The sequence below is a fragment of the Athene noctua genome, chromosome 4 (assembly GCF_965140245.1).
Source record: "Athene noctua chromosome 4, bAthNoc1.hap1.1, whole genome shotgun sequence".
NCBI classification, from domain to species: Eukaryota; Metazoa; Chordata; class Aves; order Strigiformes; family Strigidae; genus Athene; species Athene noctua.
The window spans coordinates 50,069,087-50,083,927 of NC_134040.1; the positions used below are offsets into that span (position 1 = coordinate 50,069,087).

The window sequence follows — 14,841 nt, forward strand, 5'->3', positions numbered from 1 at the left end:
GGTCAAAGCAAAGCTTGCAGCACATTTATCCAGGCAGAGGATGCAAATAAGCAGGTTATGACACTCCGTCAGACTCAGCACAAGGAGATAAACGGCCAACATCTCCAGAAGGCTCTCTCAGGAACAGTTTGCATAACCAGTGCACAGATACTGCAGGCAACACTGCACGTAGCTAGAAGTGGTGCTCTGGCCTAACGCTCTGATCACACCTTCTTCTCTCACATAAAATTCTCACTGGCAGTAGCAGGAATTTTGTCCAGTGAATAATGGGACCTCGAAGCTTTATATGAAGGTATCCACTGGTCTTGACTCTTTCAATCCTTCTGTATTTCTGTATCCTTTCTGTATTTGGAGTGCTCCCAAGAAGGGCCTGAATTCAATATGCAGTCACAGCACAACCCGACAAACAAATAAACAAAATCCTCTGCACTATAGAACTTAGTTGTAAACTTTCTATTGAAGGCAACTTTCAAATATATAAAACCATCCCTTTTCTAACCTCACTGCTGTTCCATCACAAGTTTCTCTTATTTATTGGGGGGAAAAAAGCCTGTATTGTCACACCTCCTAAACCAGCCCGATTTCTGATGAATAAAGCACCATAGCCTACACCTATGCATGCAGTGGTCAAACCCTGGAATAGGCTTCCAGGAGAGGTGGTTGATGCCCCGAGCCCGGGCAGTGTTTAAGAGGCGTTTGCACAATGCCCTTAGCAACACGGGGCAACTTTTGATCAGTCCTGAAGTGGTTAGGCAGTTGGATTAGGAGAGCATTGTAGGTACTTTCCAAGTGAACTATTTATTCTATACTCTCAATCACCTGTCACAAGCCTACTAAAAACAGCTGAAGAGTCTCTGCACCAGAGAACCACAGCTGAAGGGGAGACTGCCTGCAGTGGAATTCACACTATGGAAATTCACATGCCTCTGCACTGACCCAGTAATTTCTGTGTTGCAGAAGGTCCCACAGAGCATCTCAGGACAGGATGTCAGTTCAACAAAGGCTTAAACAGTACCAGGACCTGGAGTGACCCTGTTCTGCCATTACAACAGGGTTCTGCAGAGCTCTGGCCTGCCTGCTGCCCCAGACCACTTCTCTCTGGGCACAACATCTGACCCTGTTAGGCTTATGATCACGAGCCCCTCACAGATCAGGGAAAAGCATGATGACACTAGGAATAACGGCACAGGTCTTCATAAATCAAGTGATCAGCTGCATATTTTTATTTAATTGTATTCAGACCTACAGGCCATGCAAAATATATGATTTTATTAGTCAGCACATGAGTACATTCAAGTTGCACAATTCTTACCAAAAACAGTAAAAGCAATTTTTAGCCATCAACATCTGCTAGAACATCAATGTGATTACAATAAAATCAATCAAACTTCCATTACAGTTAATTTAACAGTGTCATCTGCAACACTTCGAAGAATCAACAAGTCATTATTTCCTGAATGGTTCACATAGTTAATAAGCCAAAACAACCGTAGGGCTTGCGAGAGTGATTTTAAAAGCACACGCCAGTCTTGGAAAGCAGCCTTCCACTCATTTTGTCTGTTGAAATAAAAAGACAGATAAATAAGAAAGCACAGGTTTGTATAGAACTAAGAAACAAACTCTTCAGAATCTCTAAACAAAAGGAACTACTCTTGCTAAAATCAAATGTCCGATGTAACTGCTACAAATATAGTATCGTAAGAGTTGAAAAACCTATTCAAACTGGAATATAGCTTCTTGTGCTCTTTACAAGACCACACAACCTTTCCTGGAATAGAAATAAACATCTTTCCCTGAACACATTAAAGCTACCATGTGAGGCACCTTGTGAGTTCAAGCATTTTGACTTTTTCTGCAAGTTCACAGGACAAAACCTTCAAAGGATGCTAATGTTCGGTTGCCTGTGAGTGGCTGTTCCAAATTAAGCTTGATCTTTCTTGGTGCCAAGTGCAGCAACCCCTCCCGCTGGGATTCAGTTCACTCTGGCCAGGTTTCCTCTCATAGTCAACACCTGGAGATATGCAAGTGTAGTGGGGAATAATAGAAGTAATAGCTAAAATGCTCACAGAAGGAACTTCTACCTTTAGGTCACAACACCATCCACCCCTTCCTCTCTGATAAAGCACTTCTCCTAAAATAACCTCCAAGAGTTTTGCAAAGAAAGTCAATACTTTATCTCTAAAACAACAAGGGAAGGTGTTTACCCAAGGTTGATAAGCAAACCAAGGGGAGAATCAGGAATTCAGACTAGGTCACTCGACTGCCACAGCAGTGCTTTGTCCCTCAATGACTCTTCAGCTGAAATTTTTATTTAAGTACAAGTATCTAGGAGTACCAGCATGCTACTTACACCTCTTCACTTCACAGTTCTGATCCATGTCTGGTACTTATCTGGAAGTGCAGCACTCATCACTGTGGTATACACTGTGTTACTGGCAGGGAAAGAGGAAAAGAGTGAGTGAGTGACATTCCAAAAGCAAGAGTAATTTATAGAACTAGCAAAGCAGCAGATCAAATTTTAGTGGAAACAAACATTCTGCTTAGGTACTGAAGGGTAAGAAAAAGTGGGAAAGAGAATGATAAAAATAAAGGCTGCTGACACAAATTCTTAGTATTTTTTTCCGCAACTTAGTATAGCAAAGGAACTGTACTTCAACATTCATTTGATCACTGTATTAAACAATTAGTATTGCTGATCTTAGCCGTGACAGATATCATCTTCTTCTTCCCAAATTTTCTCACATTTTTAAGACAGAGGAGAGAAAGTCCTGGTATTAACCTTCTAATACAAATGACTGATCCAGAGAATATACTGAGCTCCATTTAAAAATAAAACAAAACACAGGTGCAATTTGTGGAACAATGCAGAACAACAATGGTATACTGAAATAAATCTCTCTTAAAAAAATCTAGTAAATTGTACCTAAAGGCTATGTCCCCATTTACTTTTTTTTTTTTTTCCTTTTTACACATCAAGCAGAACTACATCAGAAACTCCAGAGAAAGCCATTTTCAGTGTTAACACAAACCCGAAGGTTCCAGAAGTAAAAGGCACAAATGACTTGGCAGAAAGTCCAGCTGCTCCTCTAAGCAGTCATTTGTTTCACTACTACAACGGAACTTCCCATTATCAGACTGAGCCTAACAAAGTGTAGTTTCTTGGCTAGAGTGGCAGACAAAGAGGAAGAGTGCTGTGGAAGTGAAAACAGAGTGCCATGTGCACAAGCAGAAATCTAAACTGGGAAACCACAAGATACTCAAGACAGAGGCATAGGAAGATCCTAAGGAAGTTTTTGATTAACTTTTAAGTGGCCCGAGGCATAGCAGGAGGCACTCATTAACACCTCTGAATCTAATACTTACTTGTTTAAGACTGGCTTCACTGACAACACCTGTACAGAAAGTTTGAAGAGTTGTCATTTTGGTAAATGAAGAGGGAGTTAAAAGCCTATTTAGAAACAGCAGTAGGATGAAGTTATGAAAAGGAATAATGCAAAATCAAGGATTTCTCTTGCTGTTTTGTTGTTTTTTTTTTTTTTTAAAAACCATCAGAACATTTTACAAAAGTGTTTTTAAAAAGCCCTTGGAAATACACAACACTTAAGTTCTCAGAACTAACTGGTAAATATCACTCATGTCTAACACTTTATCTACCTGCTGTAATATTTATAATTGTGCTTGAAATAAGTAACTGCACAAAAATGATGATGATGGGATTCACCTCTTGCACTTTCCACTTGGTCTGGCAAAATGCCTATGCAAGGGAGTTCAGAAACATTTCAACAAACAAACTTAGTCTTAAACTCTCCAGAGATGGTTGTGCAGGTCACCTTTTTCACCATGTCTTCCTTGCACAGCTTTTAAATCCCTGACAAAAATGCGACTGCACTTCTGCTTTGAAAAAGAACTTTAAGTCCAAGTCAAAATGCAGAATTTAAATACCTTAAAGAGAGTATCAAAATTGATGTTCTGCTGTCCAGTAGCATTGAGAGCTTTGATGGCTGGAGTTCTGCAGGAAAACAATGCAGCATCATTAAACACACTTTAGTGTTCTGAAGGCTATAAAGCACCAATGTGAAAAGTTTCTCACTGGATGTCTTTACATGGAAATGCTTGCTTTGGCCTAAAATAATCCAGAGTTCTGCATGACTGAACCTAGTCTCACAATGCTGAAGCTATTCTATTATTGCACCACTGAGTACAGACCAGCAGGGAATCTGACAACAGCTTTCTGCAAACTACAAAGCCTAAAGATCGTATGATGTCTGTGAGCACCTTCCTAGTGCCATCAAACACTTTTTCACTGTGAATCCAAATCCTTTAACTGTTACTAAACTTTGCTTTATAAAGAAATTCTTGGTACATGTTATCCTTGCAATTTCTCATCTTTTATGCCATCCAATGCCACACAGACTATCCTCCGGCATATATGAATATCGCTTCTTATTTTATCTGTTCCCTTTTGAGTGGCATTACAGAAACTGAACCAACTGCCCAGTCAATGAGCTAACACCTGCTCAGAGAATAAAACACACAAGTCTCTAAGATTTTTCAAAATAGAATTGTTACCTCACCACAAAGCTCCAAAATTTACCTTCGATTTATTTTTTTTAGCTTAAATTTACCTTCGATCGTCAAAAGGAGGAGGGGTGGTCCAGTGGTCATAGTTTGTTTCCACACGAAACCACCTATGGCACAACACAGAAATAAAAGCAAACAAAATGCAAATCAGTAGGTAATTAATACAGGCCAAGAATCAGTATCTCTGTATCGCCAAAACGACAAAAAACCTCCCTCAAAAGCCTCTTTCCTGTGTCTCTTGCAAGTCCAAGGGACCCATGTTGATATCCATAGCAGCCTTTACCATAAACTACTGAACACAAATGAAAACGGAGTGATCTCTGAACTCCTGTTGGTTCAGTGACAAAACTACTACTGACTACAATAAATGCAGGATCAGACCTTCAATGAGATGATTACAGCAAAGATTATGGGTATGCGTACAATGCAGCCTGCTGCATTCAGTTTGGAGTACACAGAGCCAACAGGCCAAGCCAATATTTACTGGCTGACTGTACCCATTAAGTGCCGTTTTTCACTGAAGGACAACTATTTAGGATCTCCTTCATATATTAACCTGCTGATCTCACAAAATTAATAGGAACAGTTATTTTTGAGCCTTCAACCCTTCTCCATACTGGGCAAAAATTAAGTTGAGAATTACTGAATCTACTGGTGCAAGACTTGGCAGACAGACAAGAAAAGCCCTCAAGTCTTGGCTCCTTTGGAATCTGTCTAAAAAAAAGAAATAAATCAACACATACAGATGCTTTTTCCACCCCCAACCCTCTGGACTGCCTCAACCTGACAAAACAGTGTGATTCCTTCTCAAAGAGAAGAAACTGGGGTTCATTTCAGAGGCTTTCAAGCTTTCCCTGTCCAGCTGTAAGCATTCGTAAGAGATGCCCTGGATCTCTCTGAAAGTTGCGTGAGCAACCCTACCTATCACTCAGGAGAGAATATGAAAAAACAAAATAAACCATTTTTTCTACTTACGCTCCCTCTAAAGGATCGAGAGGCCAGAGATCTGCTGGCCCTCTTCTATTCCTTGTTATGACCATGCCTTCTTTGGGCGATACACCTCCTACAATATAGTAAACTTCAGCAATGATGGGAATGCCAGCTAGTCTGAGAACAGCTGACTGAAAGTCCTCTGCTCTGCTCAGGGTCTAATGCAAAAAGGAGATCACAGTGAAACAAAGATCACAGAGCACGTCCAAGCACAAAAACAAACACTGGAACATCTCAGAAAGAAGAAAAAGTTCCAGCTTTTTTGAAAATGGCAATTGACTCTAAAGCGCCACTTGAAAATATTTCTCTGAAAATAGTTTTCCAAACTGACCAGCATATGAACATGAAATGCATATGACTAGTAAAAGAACTCATTAAAGCCAGCTTTGCAAATATTCAAAGAAAACAGTACATATACACACACATATGTATACGGTGAAAAGCAAAAAAAGCTGAAAAACCTGCCCTTCAAAAGACAGAGGCATGTCCATACTGTAGAAATTCAATCCTCAGCAAAGTCTATCCAATGGGAGTGAACAATGGGATATGTGAAAGTGGATGAAAGGGGGGAAAATACCTACTCCAAGTCTTGGTTTTGCCAATGATTTAAGAAGATTTAGATAACAATGATAAGGCAGAGGCATTGCTTCTCCTGCCATAACCAGGTGACTAATTTAGCATAAACTGGCAAGTCACCGCAGCCAGTGAAGCTACTATTTTCAGGTGTAGGGCCACAACCTACTGAAGTACATCTTTAAAAATAAATGCTGTGTGGGAACTAAAAACAAATATGGAGAACATGCATCACACAGAATTGTTCAGAAAGATGGGGAAGATCCTGGAAAATAATTAATTATTTCTGACAGCAACACTGCAGCTAGCAGTTTCGAGTCACAGCCTCAAGTCACATCTCAAACTCAAAAAACATGAACAACAAAGTCCAGCAGACATTCCAGTTCTGCAGGGAGCTTACCTACAAACCATATAATTCATGCTTACTGTATTTCAAGAACCTGAGAAGCAGCAGACCTGTTTTATCTTAGTAGGACCCTAACACAGTATTCCTACAATGTGCTATACAAAATACCAGTCTAACTCCTTCCACTCAGCAGTGAGCTCTCCATTTTTAATATGGTAACATATCAAACGTAGTGTAAAATAACCACTGGGTCAGATACTAACCGTCTAAGAGTGCAGCTGCCTCAATCTGTTAAACTACAAATCACAGCTAGCTGAAATAGTCCCTAGGAAGGAAGCCTTTGCACAGCTTCTCAAAGACTTTTGGCACTGATTAGAGATTGCGCCCCTGAAGGATAGCAATTGTCTCCAAATAATCAGTGATGTGTATGAGAGAGACAATACCTATCTCCTCTTACGAAATGCATTTACTTATTAATTTATTGAATTTTCTGTGAAACTAAAAGTTGGAACATCCAATTTACTAGGAATTTGTAAGTACACATGACATGACTGTGAGATATGAGAAAATAATTCAGTGCACTTACATCTCGGACAAGCCAGCTGACAGGGTAATTCCGAGTCAAAAAAGCAGCTATTGCATTTTCCCACCATCTACCACCTGCTGGAGAAAAAAAAAATTAAAAAATAAATTACATATGCACATTATGTACACTCTGTGAAATCTATCTTCCTGCCTTCCTTTCTTCTCCATCTCCCATCTCTAGCTCTGCAATCTTTCCCTTTACTACATTACAGGAGTGGTACAATAAATTCTTTCATTCTCTAACTATACCACTACCATAAAAACATCAAATTTAGGCAGCTTATACCAAACTGACAAAGCACACAGCACCTGAAAGCAGATGGAGCCTCTGTACCATCTTGAGCTTATCAACACTGTTTAGAACAGTGAATGCTGATAGTGCTCCTTTTCTGCTGTATTACTTTACTGATCTCTATATGTAAAATATGCAGGATGTGCTGCCCAGGCTAACACAGCCTGGCAAACCCTCATTTTACAGTATCTGTCTTTCAAATGCTCAGCTCTCTGTACCATTGCAGTTGGATATTCAAGTACCACAGAAACCTAAACCCCCAGTGAAACAGGGCAGCTACCTATCAGCATAAGATGTCAACATTCCAGGGGAAGGGCTAATAAAAGAACCTAACATCCAGGTGAAAGTACAGGTGAAATATAAACAAACAACGTAATCACAACTGAAATTCAACCACAGCAGCTGGGTTAGCACCGCTGCTTTCCAGAAAGGATCTCAGACCTGTAATGACAGGAGTGATCATTATCTTAGCTTTTTGGTGTCTTCTGAAAGGTACAATATTCCTGTGAACAATGCCATAAAAGGATGCCATAAAAAAGGCAGGGAATCTGAGGTACAGTGGACAATAAAGACAGTGTTCAGCACTGTACAAAGAATCTACAGTGTCTCTCAGAACTTGCCAATGCTAATAATTTCAGTCAAAATCTATCACATTCCTTTCAGTGTTGATAACTTGCAAGATAGTCAGTTTTTAAAGTGTTTTATTCACAGATGAATATTAAGCAACGAAGAGTCAAAGGTGACTGTAACAGGGACTAGCACTTTGTAACACATATTTCCAAAAGGACTGCAGGTATATTCATACAATATACCAGTCTACAACTGTCAGCTCAAATATTAGCATTAATCACCTCATTATTCATCTTACTGAAATATTCTAACAACAGGAAGAATTACACAGATATCATGAAGCAGCTGAAAAAAAGAGGTAGGGATAGTGTTTCTGTATTACTGGAGAAAATATGAGAACTAAAAAAACCAAAAGGTCAAGTTTAAAATTATTCATATGCCAAAACCAGAAAAAGCCAGCAGAAACAATATGCTTGTCAACTGATAGACCTTCACCCTAATTTTGAAGTCATTCCCCTTTCCAGCTATAGTTCCCATGCTCCTTTCCCTACATTTTTAGTTCAGTTGCAGAGTGACAGATAAAGCAGCAAGCAGCCAGCAACAGCTGACTTCCAGGAGTGCAGCATGTGCTGAGGGAGTTACTGTTGTCTGGAGTTAAAAAGTGAAGTTGAGGCACATGGGTGGATGACAGCACATCAACTCCTGATGGACAAGAGAGGCCCATCACACACAGAAGTTTTCAGCACTTGATTCCTCTATCAGAATCAGAACAGAATGGGTTTGTGCACCAGCTAAACCACCTCACTGTAGTCTCAGATGATCCTTACACCAAAGGTTGAAGCACACTGCTGAGAAACAGCAGGGAGAACAGGACGGCACTGTATTTTGTCCCCAAATTGTGCCTTTCCGCAGACACAGGACTTTGGTCTGCAAGACTTTCTAAATCAAGCCTTTTGCATACTCTATACACTTAAGACTATTTCCAAGCTGATGTTAACATGAACCCAAAGCTGTTTGCATCTCTCAGTATCAGCCCAGGATGCTCCAGTTTTGAAAGGATTAAATAACTACACTAGCATCAGAAGCAGGCTCTTAAAAAAATAGAGTGTAAACTATGAAAAGAATCAAGCAAATGCAACAAGGCAGTATTAACAAAGGAAACAGGAATCAAAAGGTGGATGTGCTCCATAGCCGAATCCCTGCTCAGAGATAATGAGTATGTATATAATGTATACAGTGAATAGTGTCTGAATAACATCTAAAAAAATTCTGACAATAGAAGACTGTCTAATTAAAAGATTAAAAAGAAAAAATGCTTACCACAAGCCTAAGTGAAAAATAAATATTTATTTTAGATGTTGGTTCTAACTCAGACTACATTGGTTTAAGTTCTAACAAAGAGCTAGTAACAGCAAAAAAAGTCTGCTGCTAGAAAAGAGAGAAGGGGTGGAAGAGAAGAAGAGAGAAGGGGTGGAAGAGAAGAAGAGAGAAGGGGTGGAAGAGAAGAAGAGAGAAGGGGTGGAAGAGAAGAAGAGAGAAGGGGTGGAAGAGAAGAAGAGAGAAGGGGTGGAAGAGAAGAAGAGAGAAGGGGTGGAAGAGAAGAAGAGAGAAGGGGTGGAAGAGAAGAAGAGAGAAGGGGTGGAAGAGAAGAAGAGAGAAGGGGTGGAAGAGAAGAAGAGAGAAGGGAAGGGGGGGGCAGAAGGGATGGACGAGGCCAACCCAAGCCCTGAGTTGGACATCAACATCTGTGAAACTGAAGTGCTGATGGCAAAGGCAGTGACCTTTCCTCTGCCTTCCTGACTGTGACAAGCCCTTCTGTTGGCCAGTTTTAGTTCTCAGTAGTAACATCTCTCAACTTCACTACTGGATCTCTGCTCAGCTGCCTTTCCAGTACTTTCATGCATTCTCTCAAGCCCTGCTACCTTTCCCCTAGATCTCTCAGTCTTACAGTTCTCCTCCCATCCTCTCTTTAAAGCTGCCTTACAGGGACAGAGAAATATGGAATACAGAGGAAGGGACAGGGAGCTAGGAAAGCAGCCATTTATTTGCTATACAGGATTGCATCTTTTCCTCTCAGCCCCTACTCTGACATCTCCAAGTGTCTCTTGAACAGACCACATTCGTCTTTTATGGCGTTCCCCAACATTCTCTGTCTCCTCTGATGCTTTTCAAGCTCAGATGACACTGTGCTGACAAATACCTCTCTCCTATGCACAGCCAAAAACTGGCAGCATGTGTGCTTTCACTCCCTGAGGGCCAGAGAAGTCATTCAATTTCAGCTCCTCCCTGGCAACTTTAATCCTTTTTTTCCCTCTAGGGGACCAGGAGAGAAGGGTCAGAGGAGGCAGCAATCAACTAAAATAGCATACATAACATCAAGTGTGGAAGACAGATTTATTATTTTACCTCGTTCGTCACCAGAGATTGTGAACTTGTGTGGACTTTGTCCAGTCCATAAGCCTACGTAACCAAGAAACGTGGTACCTTGATATGCTATCTGAAACCAGGAAACATACAGTATTTTAGCATTCTGGGACAGAACACTACTTAAAATATAGGCAACATTCTGAAGCAGCATCCTGTACTTTCTTCTGTGACTTTCATACAGAAGCTGCTATAAAACACTTTACCTTGAAGTACAATTTGCAAAGTAAATTATAAAAATTTACTTTTATAAAAAAATCTACAAAATTTATATTTCTAAATATTCTTATATTTATATACCTAAATATTCTATTTGTTTATATTTCTAAAAATTTATAAAAATTAATATAAAAATACACTGCATTTGTTACATGACTGCTACGAAAGTTTTGTTCAAGTTAGTGAGTAGCCAAGCAAGAAACAAACAGAAAGTTCACCATTTGCAAAATGGACTAATGAATATGGGGGAAAAAAAAAAAAAATTACACTAATGAAGACTGCACTAGCAACCAGCTCATTTTTGGAATTTTTAATCTCAAACACACACTATGGTCACAAAAATTAACAGGCCTTAGAAAAAAAGCTGTAGAATCAGTCCCTGTTAAAATGGATCTCTTTTCTATATTCTCTATTTTCTTTTTTAGTATCTTGACACTTCTTTCTTTCAACATCTCCTTCCAAACCATGACCTTGAGATAGTGGATTATGCTGTTCTCTTTGTTCCAGTTTATCACCACAATCTGGATGTCCAGAAAGCAAAACCAGCATTCATCCCACACTCCTAGAGAGAGTGACTGTGGTGCTCAAATAATCCAGTAAACCTGGGATGGGAATCATAGTCCTACATGAAATCCCACTGCCTATGCACCTGTACAACCGTACCCTGTTCCTTCACGGAATACCACCCAGCCATGTCAAGCACAGATCATACCTGCCCACCCTTTATAAACCGCACATCAATTGTAATCTTGCTTAATATATCGACAAAATCGTAATCCAGGTTCCGACCATGGTAAATGTTTCCTTTCTCATCCTGAGCAACGATACTAGTACAGAACCTTCCAAAACAAAAAGGAGAAAAAACGATTTAAGAAAAAGCTGACAACACTTCCAATATTACAGTTGAACTAGCTCAGCATTTCAGAAGGAGTTACTGAGTTTATCTTCTGCAAAGTATTGTAAGCACATGTAAGCATACAAACAGGAGTTTACATCATTAACACTTAATGCTTCCCAACCCGAGGGAGTAGTCTCATCCTATACTTTGTGATGAAACTTCTTACAGGTTTTAATTTCACACTGTAAAAAAACAGGGACAGAATGGTTTGGCTGAAGCTCTACATAACCACACAACACTACAATGTCATAACTTACGCACGATAGCAATAAGGGGAAATTCTTTCCCACAGAGTCTAACACACAAAACTCTACAACACTTATCAAGTCCCACCTGGCTCAGAAAGTCAAAAGCCACACTACTGTCCAATTCAGGTCAGATATTACAGAACATGTAGGAAGGAGCATTTCCACTTGAGAAAAATTTCATTACTTCATTTTACTTCTTCTCTAAATGGAGATGAATAGCTGACATTTAAAATGTCCCCAGAGTATCAGTATTAAACTTTATGGATTTCATTTAGACAATCACAGATTATAAATGGGGTCCAGAGTAAAATATTTTTAATCACAACTAGATAAAAAGTTCAGAAGTCCTTTCAAACTGAAAAAAACCCATCAGTTATTGTTCAGGTGTCAGTCATTTCAGTAATAGTCTGATCTTTTCTCTGGAACTAGGGAAGTGGGCTGAAATGCCTTTTTTAATAGCAGTTTCAGTTCCGTGGAAACAGGCTTTTTTAATGAAGTATATTGAATTAGCAGGGAATTAAGAATTTATTTTCTCTGGAGTTACGAGTTTCCAGTGATGCACAGCACTGTCTCTCAAAACTGTAAAGGTAAAAAATTTTGCAGACAAGTAGTTTGTTCCTGTTTTTTTCTTGAGTATCATCACAAGTTGAGAAACTTAAAATTTCATGGCCCTTACCAGGTCTCAGAATGATAAGTGTCCTCTGTGAAATACTACGAAGGCTAACGTTTAATTATTATCTTATTCAGTATTAATCCTTATTTTAAAAGATCCCTTTAACTGAATACCCCACATTAAGAAAAATAATAATCAAAATGCATACAAGTGGCTGTATGCACCTGGTTTTTAGTACAGCCTATATGGAGAAATATTTTTAAGATCCTCACTGACAACATCAAGAGTTTATTATTCTCCTGTACATGCTTCTAGGGCAAAAAAAAAGGCAATGAAACTACGTATTTTTTCCACTGAGGTTCTGTTTACTGTCATAAAGGTGCTACATCCATTTTCCGTTGTGCAAATCAAAAAAATTACATTATACAACCATTATGAATGTTCATCCAGGAAATGGTTTGGAAGCAACTTCATCTCAGATGAATCGTTAAAATAATTAGATTGCAACTAATTTTTCTAGTTTCCTTTTAGGGAAATACAACAGTTTAAATAAGAGTACATTACATGATCTTTGAAGATAAATGAATGCAAATACTTTGAATGGATGGCCCTTCCTTATTAGCAGAAATGATTTTCATACTTTCATAGAGATATACATACACAAAAACATTACAGTTACACATTACCTTCATTAACATATAAAAATACTGCTCTGTGTTTCTCATTCAATTCAGAACACAAACAGCCTAATAAGAATGAAACCTTCCAGCTAAATGTACGCAACAGTACAAGAACGAACAGTGCAAATCATCTGCCGCATGTCTTCACCCGCCTTTTTGTGTGTTCCCCCACGCCGAACTGGATTCTGTAAGTACCAGACACTTACGCGGTAGATTCGTAGGCAAAGTTAAGCAGGACTCCATCTCCAAGGCTTACTCCCAGTGCTCTACACAGTCCCAAAATTTCCCCCGCGAAGGGCTGCGGCATAAATAACTCCAATTCTGCTGCTATTGGCCGAATAACTTCGTGGACCCATTTTGGTACGCTTTCACTGCAAAATATACTGAAGGCATTAGCTGAAAAAGGGACGAAAAGGTTTGCAATTTACACTTAGCAACGAGACACCCAAGGAGCCTGCCAGTTCCCTGATCAGCCCGTCCCGGCTGATGCTGCCCGCCCTTACTGTATCTGACATCCCCGCATCCCGTCCCGCACCCAGCCCCGTCGGCTTCTCCACGTCCCCAGAGGAGCCTGCACAACCCGAGCAAAAGAGCCAGCGCAGGCTCCCTGCTGGGGAGATTTGTTTATTCCCACCAAGGATCTCCCCGGTCCGTCCTCTAGCAGGTTCCTATGCGTACACAAGACGCAGCAGGACCGGGGTTAACGCTCAAAAAAACCCCCTTGATTTTTGAGTTCTGGCAACTTCAGCAGCCGCGCCACACTTTGCCCTCTCCGATCAGGCCCGCAGCAGCGGGTCTGGCGAAGGGACGACAAGGGCTCCACGGCGCTGGGGCGGGGGAGGGAGAAGCGGGCCCGGGGGCCCTGGCGCCGTCCCGCTGCCGGCACGGCCGCGGCAGGAGCGGCGGGCCCGGGGCTGCCCCTCGCGCCGCTCCCCCGGGGAGCCTGAGGGGCCGGCGGCGCTCCCTGCACCCCCGGCCCGTGCAACCCCCCGGAGGGCGCTGCCGGTCCCACCGCCGCCCCACACTCACTCGATGACCCGTGCGACGGCGGCGCGCAGGAAGGCGGGATCGAAGTGCCGCAGCACCGGCAGCCACCGGTCCTCGGGGGGGCTGTCCAGGCTCACGTTACACAGCAGTGGGGCCGCCGCGCGGGGAGCCGGGGCCGCCGCTACCGCCGCTACCGCCCCGCACAGCAGCACCAGCAGCCCCCCCAGCCGGGACCCCCGCGCCATGCCGCTGGTCAGACCGGCCCCAGCCCTCGCCGCAGCCGCCCCCGCCGGCCAGGGCCGGCCCACGGCGGCGGCCCAGCGCGCTTCGGGCGGGGACTGCCCGCCCCGGGGCGTAACGGCCGCCTGCCACCCTGCCCCCCGGGAACCGCGTCGCGGCCCCTCAGGGAGAGCCGCGTCCGTCCCCTTCCCGCCCCCCTCCCCCGGTGACAGCCGCTGAGCGCACCCACAGGCCCGGCCCGGCAAGGGGAGGAGGTGAGGGACAGAGGGGTGGAAACAGAAAAGGGGTTAACATCCGCGTTTCATTTCCTCTGTGCTTCCGTTCCTCAAACCATTTAGACAAGGCCGTTCACTACTCTCACATTTCTAATAGTAGAGGAGAGGAGACAGCCCACACACGTGGCAGCAACGCGGCAGGGCTGGACCACAAGGGGACAAGAGGGCCAAAGGAAGAGAGAAGATGAAACACTTGTCTAAGACAACAAAAAAACATTTGCCTCTCCCTTTCAGCCTCAGAAGTCATGAGTTTCTGGACACATGCACATGAAGAACAACTGGGCTCAGTTGTAAAAGGAAAAAAAGGAAAGAGGGAAAAA

General features: G+C 42.0%; 1 protein-coding gene across 3 annotated transcripts; it reads right to left on the minus strand.

Annotated features, from left to right (window-relative positions):
- Positions 1–1,212: 1,212 nt before the first annotated feature.
- Positions 1,213–14,355, minus strand: NAAA (N-acylethanolamine acid amidase). 3 transcript variants are annotated; one of them, XM_074905306.1, is made up of 11 exons: positions 14,049–14,355; positions 13,226–13,390; positions 11,293–11,419; positions 10,344–10,434; positions 7,077–7,150; positions 5,557–5,729; positions 4,626–4,688; positions 3,943–4,009; positions 3,364–3,392; positions 2,351–2,432; positions 1,213–1,557 (listed from the first exon to the last, which is right to left on the minus strand). In XM_074905306.1, exons 1-10 carry the CDS (start codon positions 14,249–14,251, stop codon positions 2,357–2,359), a joined length of 1,068 nt encoding a protein of 355 aa, XP_074761407.1. In that variant the 5' UTR covers positions 14,252–14,355; the 3' UTR covers positions 1,213–1,557; positions 2,351–2,356. The 3 variants fall into 3 exon arrangements, with proteins under 3 accessions (XP_074761407.1, XP_074761406.1, XP_074761408.1); XM_074905305.1 differs by having other exon boundaries at positions 7,077–7,153; positions 14,049–14,354; XM_074905307.1 differs by lacking the exons at positions 1,213–1,557; positions 3,364–3,392 and having other exon boundaries at positions 2,374–2,432; positions 7,077–7,153; positions 14,049–14,354.
- Positions 14,356–14,841: the final 486 nt, after the last annotated feature.

Coding starts and splice junctions, on each gene's coding strand:
- NAAA (XM_074905305.1), bottom strand. CDS start 14,251: ATGGCGCGGGGGTCCCGGCTGGGGGGGCTGCTGGTGCTGCTGTGCGGG. Junction 10,435..11,292: donor GGTTTATAAAGGGTGGGCAG/GTATGATCTGTG, acceptor TCCTGGTTTCAG/ATAGCATATCAAGGTACCAC. Junction 7,154..10,343: donor AATCTCTGGTGACGAACGAG/GTAAAATAATAA, acceptor TTTTTTCTCCAG/CAGGTGGTAGATGGTGGGAA.